Here is a 12,720-nt window from a genome sequence, read left to right on the forward strand (position 1 = left end):
GGTACGGAGATAGACAAGCCTGTTGCCCCAGTCCCCCGGGCTATTACCTCCAGGCGAAGCTCATTCAACATGCACGCGGTGATTTTTGACCGCTACTACCACATTAATAACCTTCTGTCCATCTATTAAAACTTCACTGAGCTTTGATAGTAAGCGAAGGGGTACCCAATTATCACATGAAGTGATCCGAGACACGCAACCGTTGGGAATGTATCAACAACGATCGGATTACAACTCTTCGACTCATGCAACTTCAGAAAATCTCTATAGTACGAACAACACAATGTGCATATATCTACCGGTATTCGTACTTTTAGTAAAGTCGTGCTACGAAACGAATGACGGACGCCAGAATCTAGGTATTTTAGCCAGATTTCCCTAAACGAAAGCCTATCCGGATTTAAGGTTGGTTATCGTAGACCACTCAACGCTACGCACTGCTTCGTTTGGGTAGAGATATATATACTAAACTGGTCGCCAAGCAAGATAAATCTCGAAGACATCGTTCTTAAACGATTTAATTCTTTCTCCTACTTCAATAATCATGGGTATATCTGAATTACCATGAAGTATAGCTCAATGCAGATTGCTGAAGTCGGAGATATCGGATCTCAGCCTTTTGGTGTTTGGAGCAGATCCTATTCGCCATCAATATGTTCATCAATCCTTCTTGGACCGGTTTTAAGTGATAAATCCGGCAACCTTTTTCCTATATATATCAGTGTCATATAAGACCATTGCCAAACTAATTGCAACATATCTATTCGTCTTGTGCTCGACGCGGCATGTTTTTCTCGCTACTCGTCTGTCCTCGATCTTTTGTATTGGAAAATCACTATTGGTCTATTCAACACCACTTGATAAGCGATGACTGTCTTCTTGATTACCGGCGCTAGCTCGGGATTGGGCCTTGCTCTGAGTCTCGGGGCCCTGCGCCGTGGTCACAGAGTCATAGGGGCAACTCGTGATTCGACTAACGCCCGTACCGCCAACCCAGAGTTTGAAAGGTTGGGTGGTGTCTGGCTTGCAATGGATGTTTCTAGCCCTTCTTGTGAAGATTGTGTTCGAAATATCGCTGAGAAAGAGAATGTTGATGTATTGATCAATTCAGCTGGATATGCGCTCCTCGGCCCGGTAGAGCAGATAAGGTTTGCTGTCCTCATCTATCTGTTCACGATTGAGTAGTAACAAAAAGGCTCATCTTTAATTAGTGACGTGGAAGCCCACGCGCAAATGGAAACAAATTTCCATGGCACGCTGAGAACCGTTCGAGGTGTTCTTCCAACATTCCGCTCTCGCCGATCTGGCACAATCGTCAATATCACCAGTGGCGCAGGCTTCATTGGTCTTGCGAGCCGGGGTCTGTATTGCAGCAGTAAATTTGCCGTCGAAGGTCTTTCAGAGGCACTTGCAAACGAACTTGCTCCGTTTTCCATACGTATAATCATCGCTGAGCCCGGCGCCTACAGAACTAATTTTCTGGAAACCTTGACATTTCCTGAAGCTGGTATTGGAGAGTATTCAGAAACACCTGCTGGTAAAATGATGGAACTTACCAAAGACATGAAAACCCGGAAACTGGGAAACGTCGACAAGGCTGCAAGTGTGCTCCTTGATGTGATTCTCGGCTCTGGCGTGGCGGCTGATGAAACAATCCAGAAATGTTTAAGAGTACCCTTGGGCCAGGACTGTTGGCCTCTGGCTAAAAAGGAAGCAGAGGCGTGGGTGAAAGAATTGGACGTGATAGAGGCTATATCAATGAGTGTCGGAGTAGAAGAATAGGAGGGTCTTGATCTGGGCCCGATTTCGCAACATTTGAGTGATGATAGAACATCAATCAAAGAGAATTGCACAAAACGCGGACTGCAAAGTCCTTGATGTCCCAAATACCCCATCCAGCACGTCAACAAGTAACTTCCATCCCATTTAGATGCAATATGTGATCCAAGTACATATATTTTCTGAACAATGGCTGGGGGGAAAGATGGACTTTCTACTATCCCCGTATATACTGAGCCTTCTCGTCTCTTTGAACTTTCATGATCATACAAGTAATGCACACTATATGAGACGCGATGCAGATTCGATGTAATCTATCTCTTCAAGAACAAATATGCGAGAAGCGCACTCAGTGATTATGCGTTTACCAACACAAGTTTCCGGGTTTATATACAAACAAGGACACGATGTCATGCTGGTCTCCTTTAGGCTTTCTTTGTATCATTTTGTTTTTCGACCTGCTTTTCTGTTAGCTATGCTTCACATCACCAATGTTTTCGACTTTATTCATACCACTTTGCAATCTCTTCCCGCTGAGTCTGTGTAACCAGCTTCCGGGGAAATTGCTGAGATCCCAGTGAATTGGCTAGCTCCTGACTAATTTCCCATGTTTGATACGGATCTCTAGTATGCATTGGGCCACTGTAATCTGTACCAAATGCAAATAGCGGCCAATGAATGAGCGGAGAAGACGATGGGTATTCTTTGGTTCGCGCATAGTTTGACATGAAACACTCTATAAATCCGTGAAGCTGTTTCTCGATAGCAACGTCAAGAGGTGTTCGCCCTTGCGGATCTTCGTAGAACATGACATGGGGTGCCTTTTCAATCACAGGACGAATAAGATTTTCCATGGAAGAATTTGTCACCTAAATAAATATGTCTCATAGTCAGCCATGGAGGGTTAATGTCAAGGATATAGGAAATGAAGAAACGTACAATGTGGAGGGGAGTGTAACCCGCGCCATCTAGCATTTCCAGTGGCGTCAGATTGGAGATTTCTAACAAAGCTGTGAATACTGCATTTGGTGGGGGTCGATTAGAGATCAAACGTGCGAGTGGTGTCTGGCCGCCGGGACTCTCATTACAACGCTGCTCTAGTAGCTGATGCAATAATGATCTATCCATTGATCGAAGTACGGATGCCACCTTTTCATGCTCGAAGACATAACTTCCAGTTGGACTGAATAAAAGAAGATGAAGCATATTGCGGCCATATGGATCAGTAGCAAGGGGGTTAGCTCCCGCTTCAAGTAGGATAAGGAGAGCCTCGATTCTTTGGTGGATTGCGGCCGTCAAAAGGGGTGTCCACCCGTCTATAGATTGGACTTCGAGTAACTCTGGGCGAGCTGACAGAATAAACTTGACAAGCTCTATGTTTCGAGAGACGATAGCACAGTGTAGAACAAGATTGTCTAATATGTCATGGTCAAAAACAGCTACACAATGTTGAGCTTAAGAGTGACAAATACTTACTTCGATTGTCCATCCATTTCTCCACAGCAGTTATAAACTCTGTTCGGGATTGCTCAGGGCCAGCTTTTCGGGTGGTGAAATCGTGATTCTCTGCAAAGTGCTTGTATGCTGCCATTGCCCTATCTTTGTTGAGGAAGAAGCGTACCATTTCCAGGTTCCCTGACCAGGCTGCTTGAAGCAAAGGCGAAAATTGGTGGAGTCTGTCAAGTTGGCTTTTACCTTTAAGTTTACCTTGACTCACAACGTGCTTGAATGGTCCACCGGTTGCTCTAACATATTCTTCGAAGGCTTCGGGCCAATCACCGTGTTCCACCAGAGCCCATGCATGTCTGATGCGGCGGTCGAAGTCGCTTTGTTCGACCGAAACCGAAGATTCCATTTCGATTGAAAATCGCAGCATCTCCACATCCTTTTGTTTTTCCCCCGCGAAGCAACTGCCACTGTCAAAGACAATCTTCTTTGCAGGTACAGTGGACTGGACCTCTCCTAAGGCGTCTTTGATGCTTTCAACTGGGTGCTGACCATCGGCTAATGCGTTGTATAGGTCATTCTTCTCGTTGTCTGCAAGGCCAGCTTGTTGGACAGTGGCAATTTGAACGACAGTACGGGCTATGTCGTAGTTTTTAGACTCCACGGCGGTGAGGAATGGACCTTTGGAATAGCCAGATACGGCAGATACTAAAATGGGGGGAAACTTCAAGTCTGGGCCCCATCTTCCCAAGGTGAGTGCTTTAACCAGTGTACTATTCCCCTCTCTGCACGCTGAAAATCTAAACAATAACATCCGTTAGTACAGGTTTGGGGACAACAAATAGCTCCAAGGCATCTTACAGAGCTTGATGACCATCCTCCAGTGTTTCTAATTTTCTGAAGTCGAGTTCTTCCGAGTGTTGCTGTGTTTGAGTCTCTGCCTCTGAGGAACTAGGGGCGTGTAACTGAAGTTTCTTATGAGGTCGGATGGAAACTGGGGTTGGTGGTTCTTGCAAGTTCAATCCGTCAGATATCTTGGCTCCCATGGAAACCAATTTCGCTTCTGCGGCTTCATATTCTTTAATAAGCTGAGATACCGCATTTTCCTTTCCTGCGATCTGTTTTGCTTCCTCCGGTGTTCCTCTGGTATCGTAGCCAGAGGTTTCCTCGTCTGCATTCCAATTGCGTAACTCCATGAGTTTCGCCTTGACAATATCCAAAACAGTGCGGCACTCGCGATGATCAAGCATGTACTGAGCTTGGTGGTCTGTTAGCGTGGAATTGGGATCTGCTCCACGGTCTAATAGATCGATCATTAGCCGCGGCATTTCTTTCATAGCAGCTTTCAAGATTGGCTGCCAAAAGTCATCTTTGGCCGCTTCCTCAGCGTTCCTTCCAAATGGGTTGCGGAGAGCAACGATCTCCAACGAAGAGTTGAACTCAAGCTGTGGTGGCGCCCCGTATTTGAGGAGTTTCAAAGCAGTGTTCTCCAGCCCAGATTCGATAGCCATGGTTAGTGTATTGAGACAACTCATCATCTCATACCAGACAGACTTTGTGATTGCAGCCATGAAATTTTGGTTGTCGAGCTCAGCAAATATATCGAGTACATCTTCATCTCGCTTCAGAGCTAGCAAAAGGAGCGACCGTGATACCGTCTTTTCAGATGGGTCAAGCAAACTTGCACCGTGCTGAAGTAACATTGTGAGCAGGGGGCGACAAACATCTCGAGGGTGTTGCAAAGCCGCTTCAAGAACATGAGCAGTTCGTGTACCCCGCTGGGCGTTGTCTTCACCAGCAATGATATTGGCATTCGCACGGTAGGTGGTCAACAATGCCTCTGCTGCTTTTACGTGTGCTATATAACAAATAAGCAAGACTATAAACATAAAGGAACGTGGTTCCAACATACCAAGTGCGACAGCAATATAGAGAGGTGACATCCGGTACTTTTTCGTCAGAGAATCCACGTCCACACTTCGGTCCCTTTTATCGCTAGAAGGTTGATCTTCGCTCTGAACTTTCCGTTCTTTTGTCGACACCGATTCCATTACGGTGCGCAGAATATCAACATCTCCCCTCTTAGCAGCTAAATGCACAACTGCTTCACCTTGCCCAGTCCAATTGTCCAGATTGGCGCCATGGTCAATCAGATATTGGCAAATTTCTGCCGTCCCTGCAATAACAGCTAGGTGTAGCGCAGTTCGGCCCGCTGAATCTCGTGCCTCGAGATCTACTTGTTTCGTAGATAGAGCCTCTTTAAGACCGACAAGATCTGCTTGAACAACTAGGTCAAAAATGCTAGATTTGTCAGCTTCCGGATCCTTGTCTGCCATATTTACGTCTTAGTTCGGTGAAGACACAATGTTGATGATTTAGGATAGATGGACTTGATTGCCTTAAATAGCTGGGAAGATGCTTGAAGGGGAGTTCAACGCAGCGAGTATTGGAACATTGTGGATGTAGCTGCCTTGCTTATTACTACGTTAGCGCAAGAACACTTAACCGGAATAAGCGCGGACCGATGGCTACCTACTTGAATGCTGATATCGTGAAGCAGAGTATGGCCTTACGGGGCTAAGATTCACGCTTGTGGTATCTTCATCAACCCCATCGCATGAGTTGATGCCTAACGGGGAAACTCAGATACGAGACAAATGAACCCGCAGAGAATTATGGTACTTGTGTTTATCTCATTGATTTGATTAATTAGCTCGAGAAGTACACTATTACCAAGCATTATGGCATTTACGAAAGCATGGCTTCATGAGTTGCTGACAAGGTCAAACCTAGTTTGGTAAATCTTAGTCTCAAGCATATCACAAACCTCGTATATATTTCCCCACTACTTTACTTACAATTGACCGAAATCCATTTGCGCTCCTTTTTATAACCGAAAAATAAGCAAGACATCAATGTGTCGCCATTCCAGAGAGCTGGGTTTCGCAGGTAACATTTCATCACAAATTTAACTAAGCCAGTAAATTACTCCTTGTAAGTCGAGTTCTGCTTCTATGTACCATCATTGGCCCTTCTCATCTTTTATTGATGGTATTTGTGTATAGCTATATGTATTGTACTACCCCAGTATGTTGTCTCTACCAGATCGTTGTTCCATCATAGAGACGAGCATCTCAACTTATCTCTAATGATGCGCTGTAGTTCACATTCACTCCAATAGCACTAATTATAATCGACGGCTGCTATGGTTACAAACATAGCAATTACAATTGGCTCTATAGAAGTTCAAATTCATCAACATTTGCATCTACCAACTCTCGCGGCTGGATGATTGCCCAAAGAAGCATATCTGTTCCTCTTGGTTGCTTTACATTTTCCCCAGGTAGCTGTGGTGGGTCTTTATGTGGTGAGTCTTTGAGGTGTCTTGGCAAAGGCGAACGTCTTGGCATACGCAACTTGAAGGGCCGATCTTGAATAGAAAAGAAAGGCCTCCCTCGCCTTGTTCCGCCTCAAACTCAGCATTGGGTAGTGCTACTCCCAGTGTCTTTCTTTGACATCGGTTCGGTACCAAATGTCTCAAGCTCACTTAAGCACACAAGCTCTTGGGCTAAATTCCAAGAGCATCATTCCCTCGTCGCGTTAGTATTTAGCTATTAATAGGCAAGCTCTGCCTGATCATGGCCGTCTGGATTTACCGGCATGATGCCGAGATAGTTTTGATCGGTTATGCTGCGCCTTGCGTTAGCCTGTCATTCAAGCGAAGCTTATTCTAACTCATTGTATTCCCGTTAAGCGTATATTTACGACTGATTTCAATCCTGAGATTTCTCATATTGACCAATTGCATCGCCTTTCAAAGGACGGAGAGGCTTTTTCCCATTTGTTCCTTCTTCTTTCTCGAATCCGTACTAAGTCAGTACACAAAGTATGGATCAGTTAACATTTAATTTTTCACTCACTCCAAAAATTTATCACACTACTTCACGTCATATGAAGGTCTCATCAAGTGATAGGCCAAAGGTAGATAATAACATAATTATGGAATTTGTATCTATTGAACACAGGAACGTGGACTGATGTAGGAGGCCGATAAATCGCCGATGATGAGTCTACAGGCAGCAGTAGCATCAACAAGCGCTATCGCTGATTATGCGCACTAATGACTCAATTGCTTCCCAACAAGAAGACAAAAAGCAGACGGTTGGTAGCAGGTTAACATTTGACAGAATTGGCAGAACCAAACCCTTCGAGCCATTGCTACATTCAATTCTTGGTCATGGCATTTGAAGCATTCCGGGACTCGATGTCCCAAGAGTCGGCTTACTCGGAGTCACAAATCACCGCATGGCTTCAACATATTGACTTACCCTCATCATATGAACAATACATATACAAGCCAACGTCCTTTCCGAAAACAGAAGAATCGTTAAAAGTTCTGTTTCGCGCGCAGATTACGACTTTTCCTTATGAAAACCTCTCCGTTCATTATTCTCCTACCCATCTGGTCGATATTCACACCGATGCGCTATATACAAAGATGATGGGGGCGCTTAGCAGTGGTAGAGGTGGTTATTGCATGGAACTCAGCATATTTTTTCACCACATGTTGAGGGGACTCGGGTTCCATGTATACATGACTGGTGTGCGTAATCGTACACGGACAAATGGAGTGCCCCAAGGAGAGACTCAAGGATGGTAAGTGACATCTTGCACTATTTCTGCTCGAGTAACAGTTCCTTTTCTAAACCAATGGATGACGCCAAAAAGGACTCATATCAACAACATCATCCACCTCCCTGATGGATCCAGATTTAGTGCGGATGTAGCCTTTGGTGGTGATGGGCCAACTCTGCCTCTGCGCATGGACAAGAATGCCACAATACACAGCAATCTAGGTAGCCAAGAAGTTCGCCTTGTTTATGATGTACTTCCGAAACAACGGCTAGTGGAGCCAAAAGTATGGATCTATCAATACCGGAATGGCGCAGATAAACCGTGGAATTCATTTTACAGCTTTTTGGAAGTCGAATTCTTTCAAGAAGACTTTGAAGTTCAAAATTGGTGGGCAAGTGCGAAAACACTACATCGTTGGACGGTACTGGCGGTAAGGTTCTTGCGACAACGAGAAGCCAGCGAGTATCCGCATCAGGGCCGGGGGGCTATTTGTGAGGAAGAAATAAACATTGTTGGCAAGGTGATGCTGGTGAACAATCTGGTTAAACTCAACATGGGTAACAAGACAACGGTAATCAGGCAGGTTGACTCGGAACAGCAGAGATTGAGAGCGCTGTGGGATTACTTTGGTATTCAGCTCACAGAAGAGGAGGCTGGATCGATAAACGGATGGGATATGGCGTTGACCAATTCCAGCTAAGCATGTAGAGAAGACAATGGTTACGGAAGATATTTAAGAGGGCGAAGTTGGCCTGTCACACTAGTGGTGTTACCTTCATGTAATCAGTTTACTTCCTGTGTTTATTATTAGAAGCCCAACGACAATGTCGTTGTATAAACGTCATTGAGTTCTATAAACGCTAGTGGTACATTAGACCACTTGCATTGGATTAGCAGCATCTAATGCCGGGTATGCTGCATGTGTCCTATGTTGTCTTTGTCTCTAGCAGCGATGCAGATCGCCTTGTCTGGTTACTTTTCTGTCGCTATCCGCCCACGCCGGCGTCAGTTCCCAGCGCCGCTCCGCGGGACACGGATCACAAAAGGCTCGTGGCGCCAGAGTCCATAGACTTACAAGGGCTACAGACCCCCTGTCTCTGTCAAAAGGCTTCCAATGCGGGGTTTGATTTCCAGTTTGTATTGGATAAACGGAGCGTATCACTAGATGGAACCGATGTTCTACGGAAGTGAAGTGAAGACGATTCGCGGATTGCGTAGGTAACAATTAATCGAATTACAAGCCTTCTTACCCCTTAATAAATGCACGAAGGAATGTCCGGAGTGTTGCGCCTCAACCGATGTAGTATTTTTTGCTGGAGTCGGGCTGTTGGCAGCTTCCGTGTTCCTCAGCTCCGCTACTTGTTAATGGCTCACGGAACGATTGGTAGGTCTGGCGGAGTTGGATGCGATACCCTGCAAATGGAGACGATTATGGTGCGAAATCCTACGAATAGGTACCAAATACGGAGCTCAAAGCTGACCGTGAGAGGCAAAATAAACATCCTACAGCATGAATGCCGCCTTATCCGAGGTGCCGGTATTCCGAGGTGGAATATACGAGCACACCAAAGGAGGGGCGGTTGGGCGGCTCGGCGACTTGAACTTTGAAGGCAATTCACCAGGAGCTAAATGAATGTTTCGATGGGTCAGACGAAAGATTTTGAGAAAAAAAAGAGCGAGCAAATTGATGATGGCAACAGAACACTAACACTGGTAATCAGGTACTCCCGAGTGAGCTGTACCGTCGTGGCTGAAACTCAATCTCTATTTGCAACCGCAATTCTGAAGCATTGAATGCAGCTCAATATGAGCTTTATTATATCGATTCAAATACTTCATACCAAATTGCGCATCTTATAATTTCCAATGGCTTAGAATTGCATGCGTAAAGGGTAGGTAATGCTTGTGCATCTCAATATGCTCGCCGTCACTTCCCCTCGGGCACACAACCTGATTCCAATCACGTCCATTAAGATCATCTAGGACAAAAATTCATCCTAAATCTACCTAGGTAACGTATGGTAAACCTTTGCGCAATATATATATACATATTCAACATCAATCGGCTGAAAGACAGCAACAATAAAGCAGGGCGGCCGTGCTTATATTTGTATATATAGTGACCAAAGACCTACATCACATCGGATCGGAGAGAATTAATACCAGATAGTACCTGCGAGCAAAGCTTGGGTAGCAATAGACCTGTTTGCTAGTTAGGCACCTTCACTAGTAAACACACCTTACGGAGTAGACATCGCCCATTTCTGGACGCGAGACAACATTTTGGCTAAATGGACCAACAATCCGGCCTGCGCCACACGTTGTTTCGGTCAGTTTCCTCGCATTCGCCCATAATGACGCAGGTCCAGTTTGGTAGAGCTGACGCGGTTAGAAATACTACATTACCCCATGCTCTGCCATGCATTCGCACTTTCTATTGGATTGGCTCTCGTAGTGACGCGCCCAACATACCCGTAATGGAGGGTGCTAAGCAGATAAATAACACTCGTCGCCCCGTGCTCTTGGATCGACTTGCATATTCTCGGGTTCTACCACATTTCATGTTGTTTGCAGGGCTTCAGCTCGTGGATCTGATTATGCAATTGTAGGCATCATTCGCTCTGCCAATCTCTCCGCGGTCAATTCGGCATTTCATCCCGTCGTATTGCGCAAACAGCAACGGTCGTTAAACCCAGCGCGAAGTTAGAGCTCTGTTTACTCTCGCTTTCTTACCACACCAAGTGATTTTCGTCAAACCAATGGCAACTTCGCGGCTCACTCTCTAAGCCCAAGAATACAAGTTAATCCTCGCCTTAATTATTTTCCATCCTCAGTCAGTCTTTCAGATCTGATCCAAAGGTTTCCGAATTGACCCTGGTTTAGTTCATAATTCACCACAGCGACGTGACGCTACGACGTAATCGTAGCACATACACTCACTATGGGCATCTATAGCGTTTCATTATCGTTTTTGCTGTTTGCTTCCGTGGGCTTAAGCGCCGATCTTCCGTCGATTCAGATTAAAGTACGTCTACGAGTTTACAATTTTCCCTTGACACTGTAACCCCAAACAGTAGCCGCTCTGCCTGCAATTAGAAGTTTTATCTAATCTCTTATCCCGCTCTTGTAGGGGTCAAAATTCTTTTACCCCAATGGCACTCAGTTTTTCTTGAAAGGAGTTGCGTATCAGCAGGATTCCTCTGCCAACGGAGCGGTCTCGACCAACACGAAATTCGTCGACCCGTTAGCGAACGAAGCCAACTGCAAGCGTGATATACCATTACTCAGTCAGCTTGGCACCAACGTGATCCGCACGTATGCAATCGATCCGACTGCCGATCATTCCGCTTGCATGTCCTTGCTCAACGATGCGGGTATATACGTTATTTCGGATCTTAGCAACCCCCAGCAGTCTATAAACCGTGGAAACCCGCAGTGGAATGTGGATCTTTTCACCCACTTTCAGCAGGTCGTAGACAGTTTCGCCAATTACACCAATGTGATTGGCTTCTTTGTTGGCAACGAGGTCACCAATAATGCTACCACGACATCCGCTTCCGCCTATGTCAAAGCTGCAGTGCGAGATGTGAAGCAGTACATCAAAGACAAGAAATACCGCGCTATGGGTGTGGGATACGCCGCCGATGACGACTCAGATATCAGAAACCAGATTGCCGCGTACTTCAACTGCGGCCCAGCAGAAGACAGTGTCGACTTCTTTGGATATAATGTCTACGAATGGTGCGGTGAGAAAACATTTGAGACATCCGGTTATAATCGAATTCTTGAGTTCTTCCAGGACTACTCTGTACCCGTGTTCTTTGCCGAATATGGCTGCAATCTCCCCAACGGTGCAGCAGACCGCATATTCCAAGAAACAGGTGCACTTTACGCACACAACATGACAGCGGTTCTCAGCGGCGGCATTGTCTATGAATATTTTGAAGAAACCAATGACTATGGTATGTATAAAGAAATGGGGTCGTTTTTCCTTGATATGGGCACGGTGGTGAGCTGCGAAGCTGATTAGAAATGAACCCACAGGCCTAGTCCAGATAAACGGCAATACCGCCACGAAACTTAAGGACTTTGGTGCTCTCCAACAACAAATTCAGGCAGTTAACATTCAAGGAGTTGAGATGTCGAGTTACAACCCTTCCAATCAGCCTGCATCCTGCCCTGCGGTCAATTCGACGTGGGAGTCGAGCGACAAGCTCCCGCCAACTCCCGACACCGACGCTTGCAGCTGCATGGTCAAGGCCTCCCAGTGTGTCGTTTCCAACAGTACAGACTCTACTGACTACGGAAGTTTATTTGACTATGTCTGCGGGTCTGATCAGAGTCTGTGCGACGGCATCAATGGCAACACCTCCACTGGCGATTACGGTGCATTTAGCATGTGCAGCGATCAGGACAAGCTGACGTATGTCCTGAACCAGTACTATCTAAAGCAGAACAAGGACAGCACTGCTTGTGACTTCAATAGCAGCGCCGAGACGCAAACTGCCTCTGGAAGTGTGGACAAGTGCAGCGCCGCGGCCGCTTCCAGCAACTCTTCAGACTCGGGCGACTCTTCAGGTTCAGGCAGCGATGATAAGGACAATGGCAGTGCCGATTCTCTGATTCCTGGAAGCTGGCCTCTTGGCACAGCAATGTTTATTACTCTTCTTGTAAGCACAGGCATGATGAGCCTATAATTACTTTACACTTAATAAAGACAAATGAGTTACGAAAAGAGAACTAGTCTCCAACCTTTCCCACGCAATCTTCCTATCGACTATGTAGATCATCTGAGAGTATTGGGCATGAAACGCACAATCTTTTAACCGATTCATCGGTTGATTGTGGAGTAGCTTATCT

The 12,720-nt window shown here is 45.8% G+C and overlaps 4 protein-coding genes across 4 annotated transcripts; 3 read left to right on the plus strand and 1 right to left on the minus strand.

The window, feature by feature from the left end:
* Positions 1 to 867: 867 nt before the first annotated feature.
* Positions 868 to 1,782, plus strand: M431DRAFT_8656 (hypothetical protein; the record flags this gene model as incomplete). Its single annotated transcript, XM_024923695.1, has 2 exons — positions 868 to 1,148; positions 1,212 to 1,782. 2 exons carry the CDS (start codon positions 868 to 870, stop codon positions 1,780 to 1,782), a joined length of 852 nt encoding a protein of 283 aa, XP_024771131.1.
* A 500-nt stretch (positions 1,783 to 2,282) lies between these two features.
* Positions 2,283 to 5,561, minus strand: M431DRAFT_8657 (hypothetical protein; the record flags this gene model as incomplete). Its single annotated transcript, XM_024923699.1, has 5 exons — positions 2,283 to 2,648; positions 2,719 to 3,194; positions 3,256 to 4,025; positions 4,087 to 5,083; positions 5,138 to 5,561. 5 exons carry the CDS (start codon positions 5,559 to 5,561, stop codon positions 2,283 to 2,285), a joined length of 3,033 nt encoding a protein of 1,010 aa, XP_024771132.1.
* Positions 5,562 to 7,462: 1,901 nt separating this feature from the next.
* M431DRAFT_93038 (hypothetical protein) lies at positions 7,463 to 8,560 on the plus strand (the record flags this gene model as incomplete). Its single annotated transcript, XM_024924433.1, has 2 exons — positions 7,463 to 7,881; positions 7,954 to 8,560. The coding sequence occupies 2 exons, from the start codon at positions 7,463 to 7,465 to the stop codon at positions 8,558 to 8,560; spliced, it is 1,026 nt and encodes a 341-aa protein (XP_024771133.1).
* Positions 8,561 to 10,321: 1,761 nt separating this feature from the next.
* Positions 10,322 to 12,664, plus strand: M431DRAFT_123184 (carbohydrate-binding module family 43 protein). The gene is made up of 4 exons (XM_024912179.1): positions 10,322 to 10,693; positions 10,744 to 10,885; positions 10,991 to 11,822; positions 11,905 to 12,664. Exons 2-4 carry the CDS (start codon positions 10,802 to 10,804, stop codon positions 12,555 to 12,557), a joined length of 1,569 nt encoding a protein of 522 aa, XP_024771134.1. The 5' UTR covers positions 10,322 to 10,693; positions 10,744 to 10,801; the 3' UTR covers positions 12,558 to 12,664.
* The last annotated feature ends 56 nt before the right edge of the window (positions 12,665 to 12,720 follow it).

Source organism: Trichoderma harzianum (genome assembly GCF_003025095.1).
Source record: "Trichoderma harzianum CBS 226.95 unplaced genomic scaffold M431scaffold_12, whole genome shotgun sequence".
NCBI classification, from domain to species: Eukaryota; Fungi; Ascomycota; class Sordariomycetes; order Hypocreales; family Hypocreaceae; genus Trichoderma; species Trichoderma harzianum.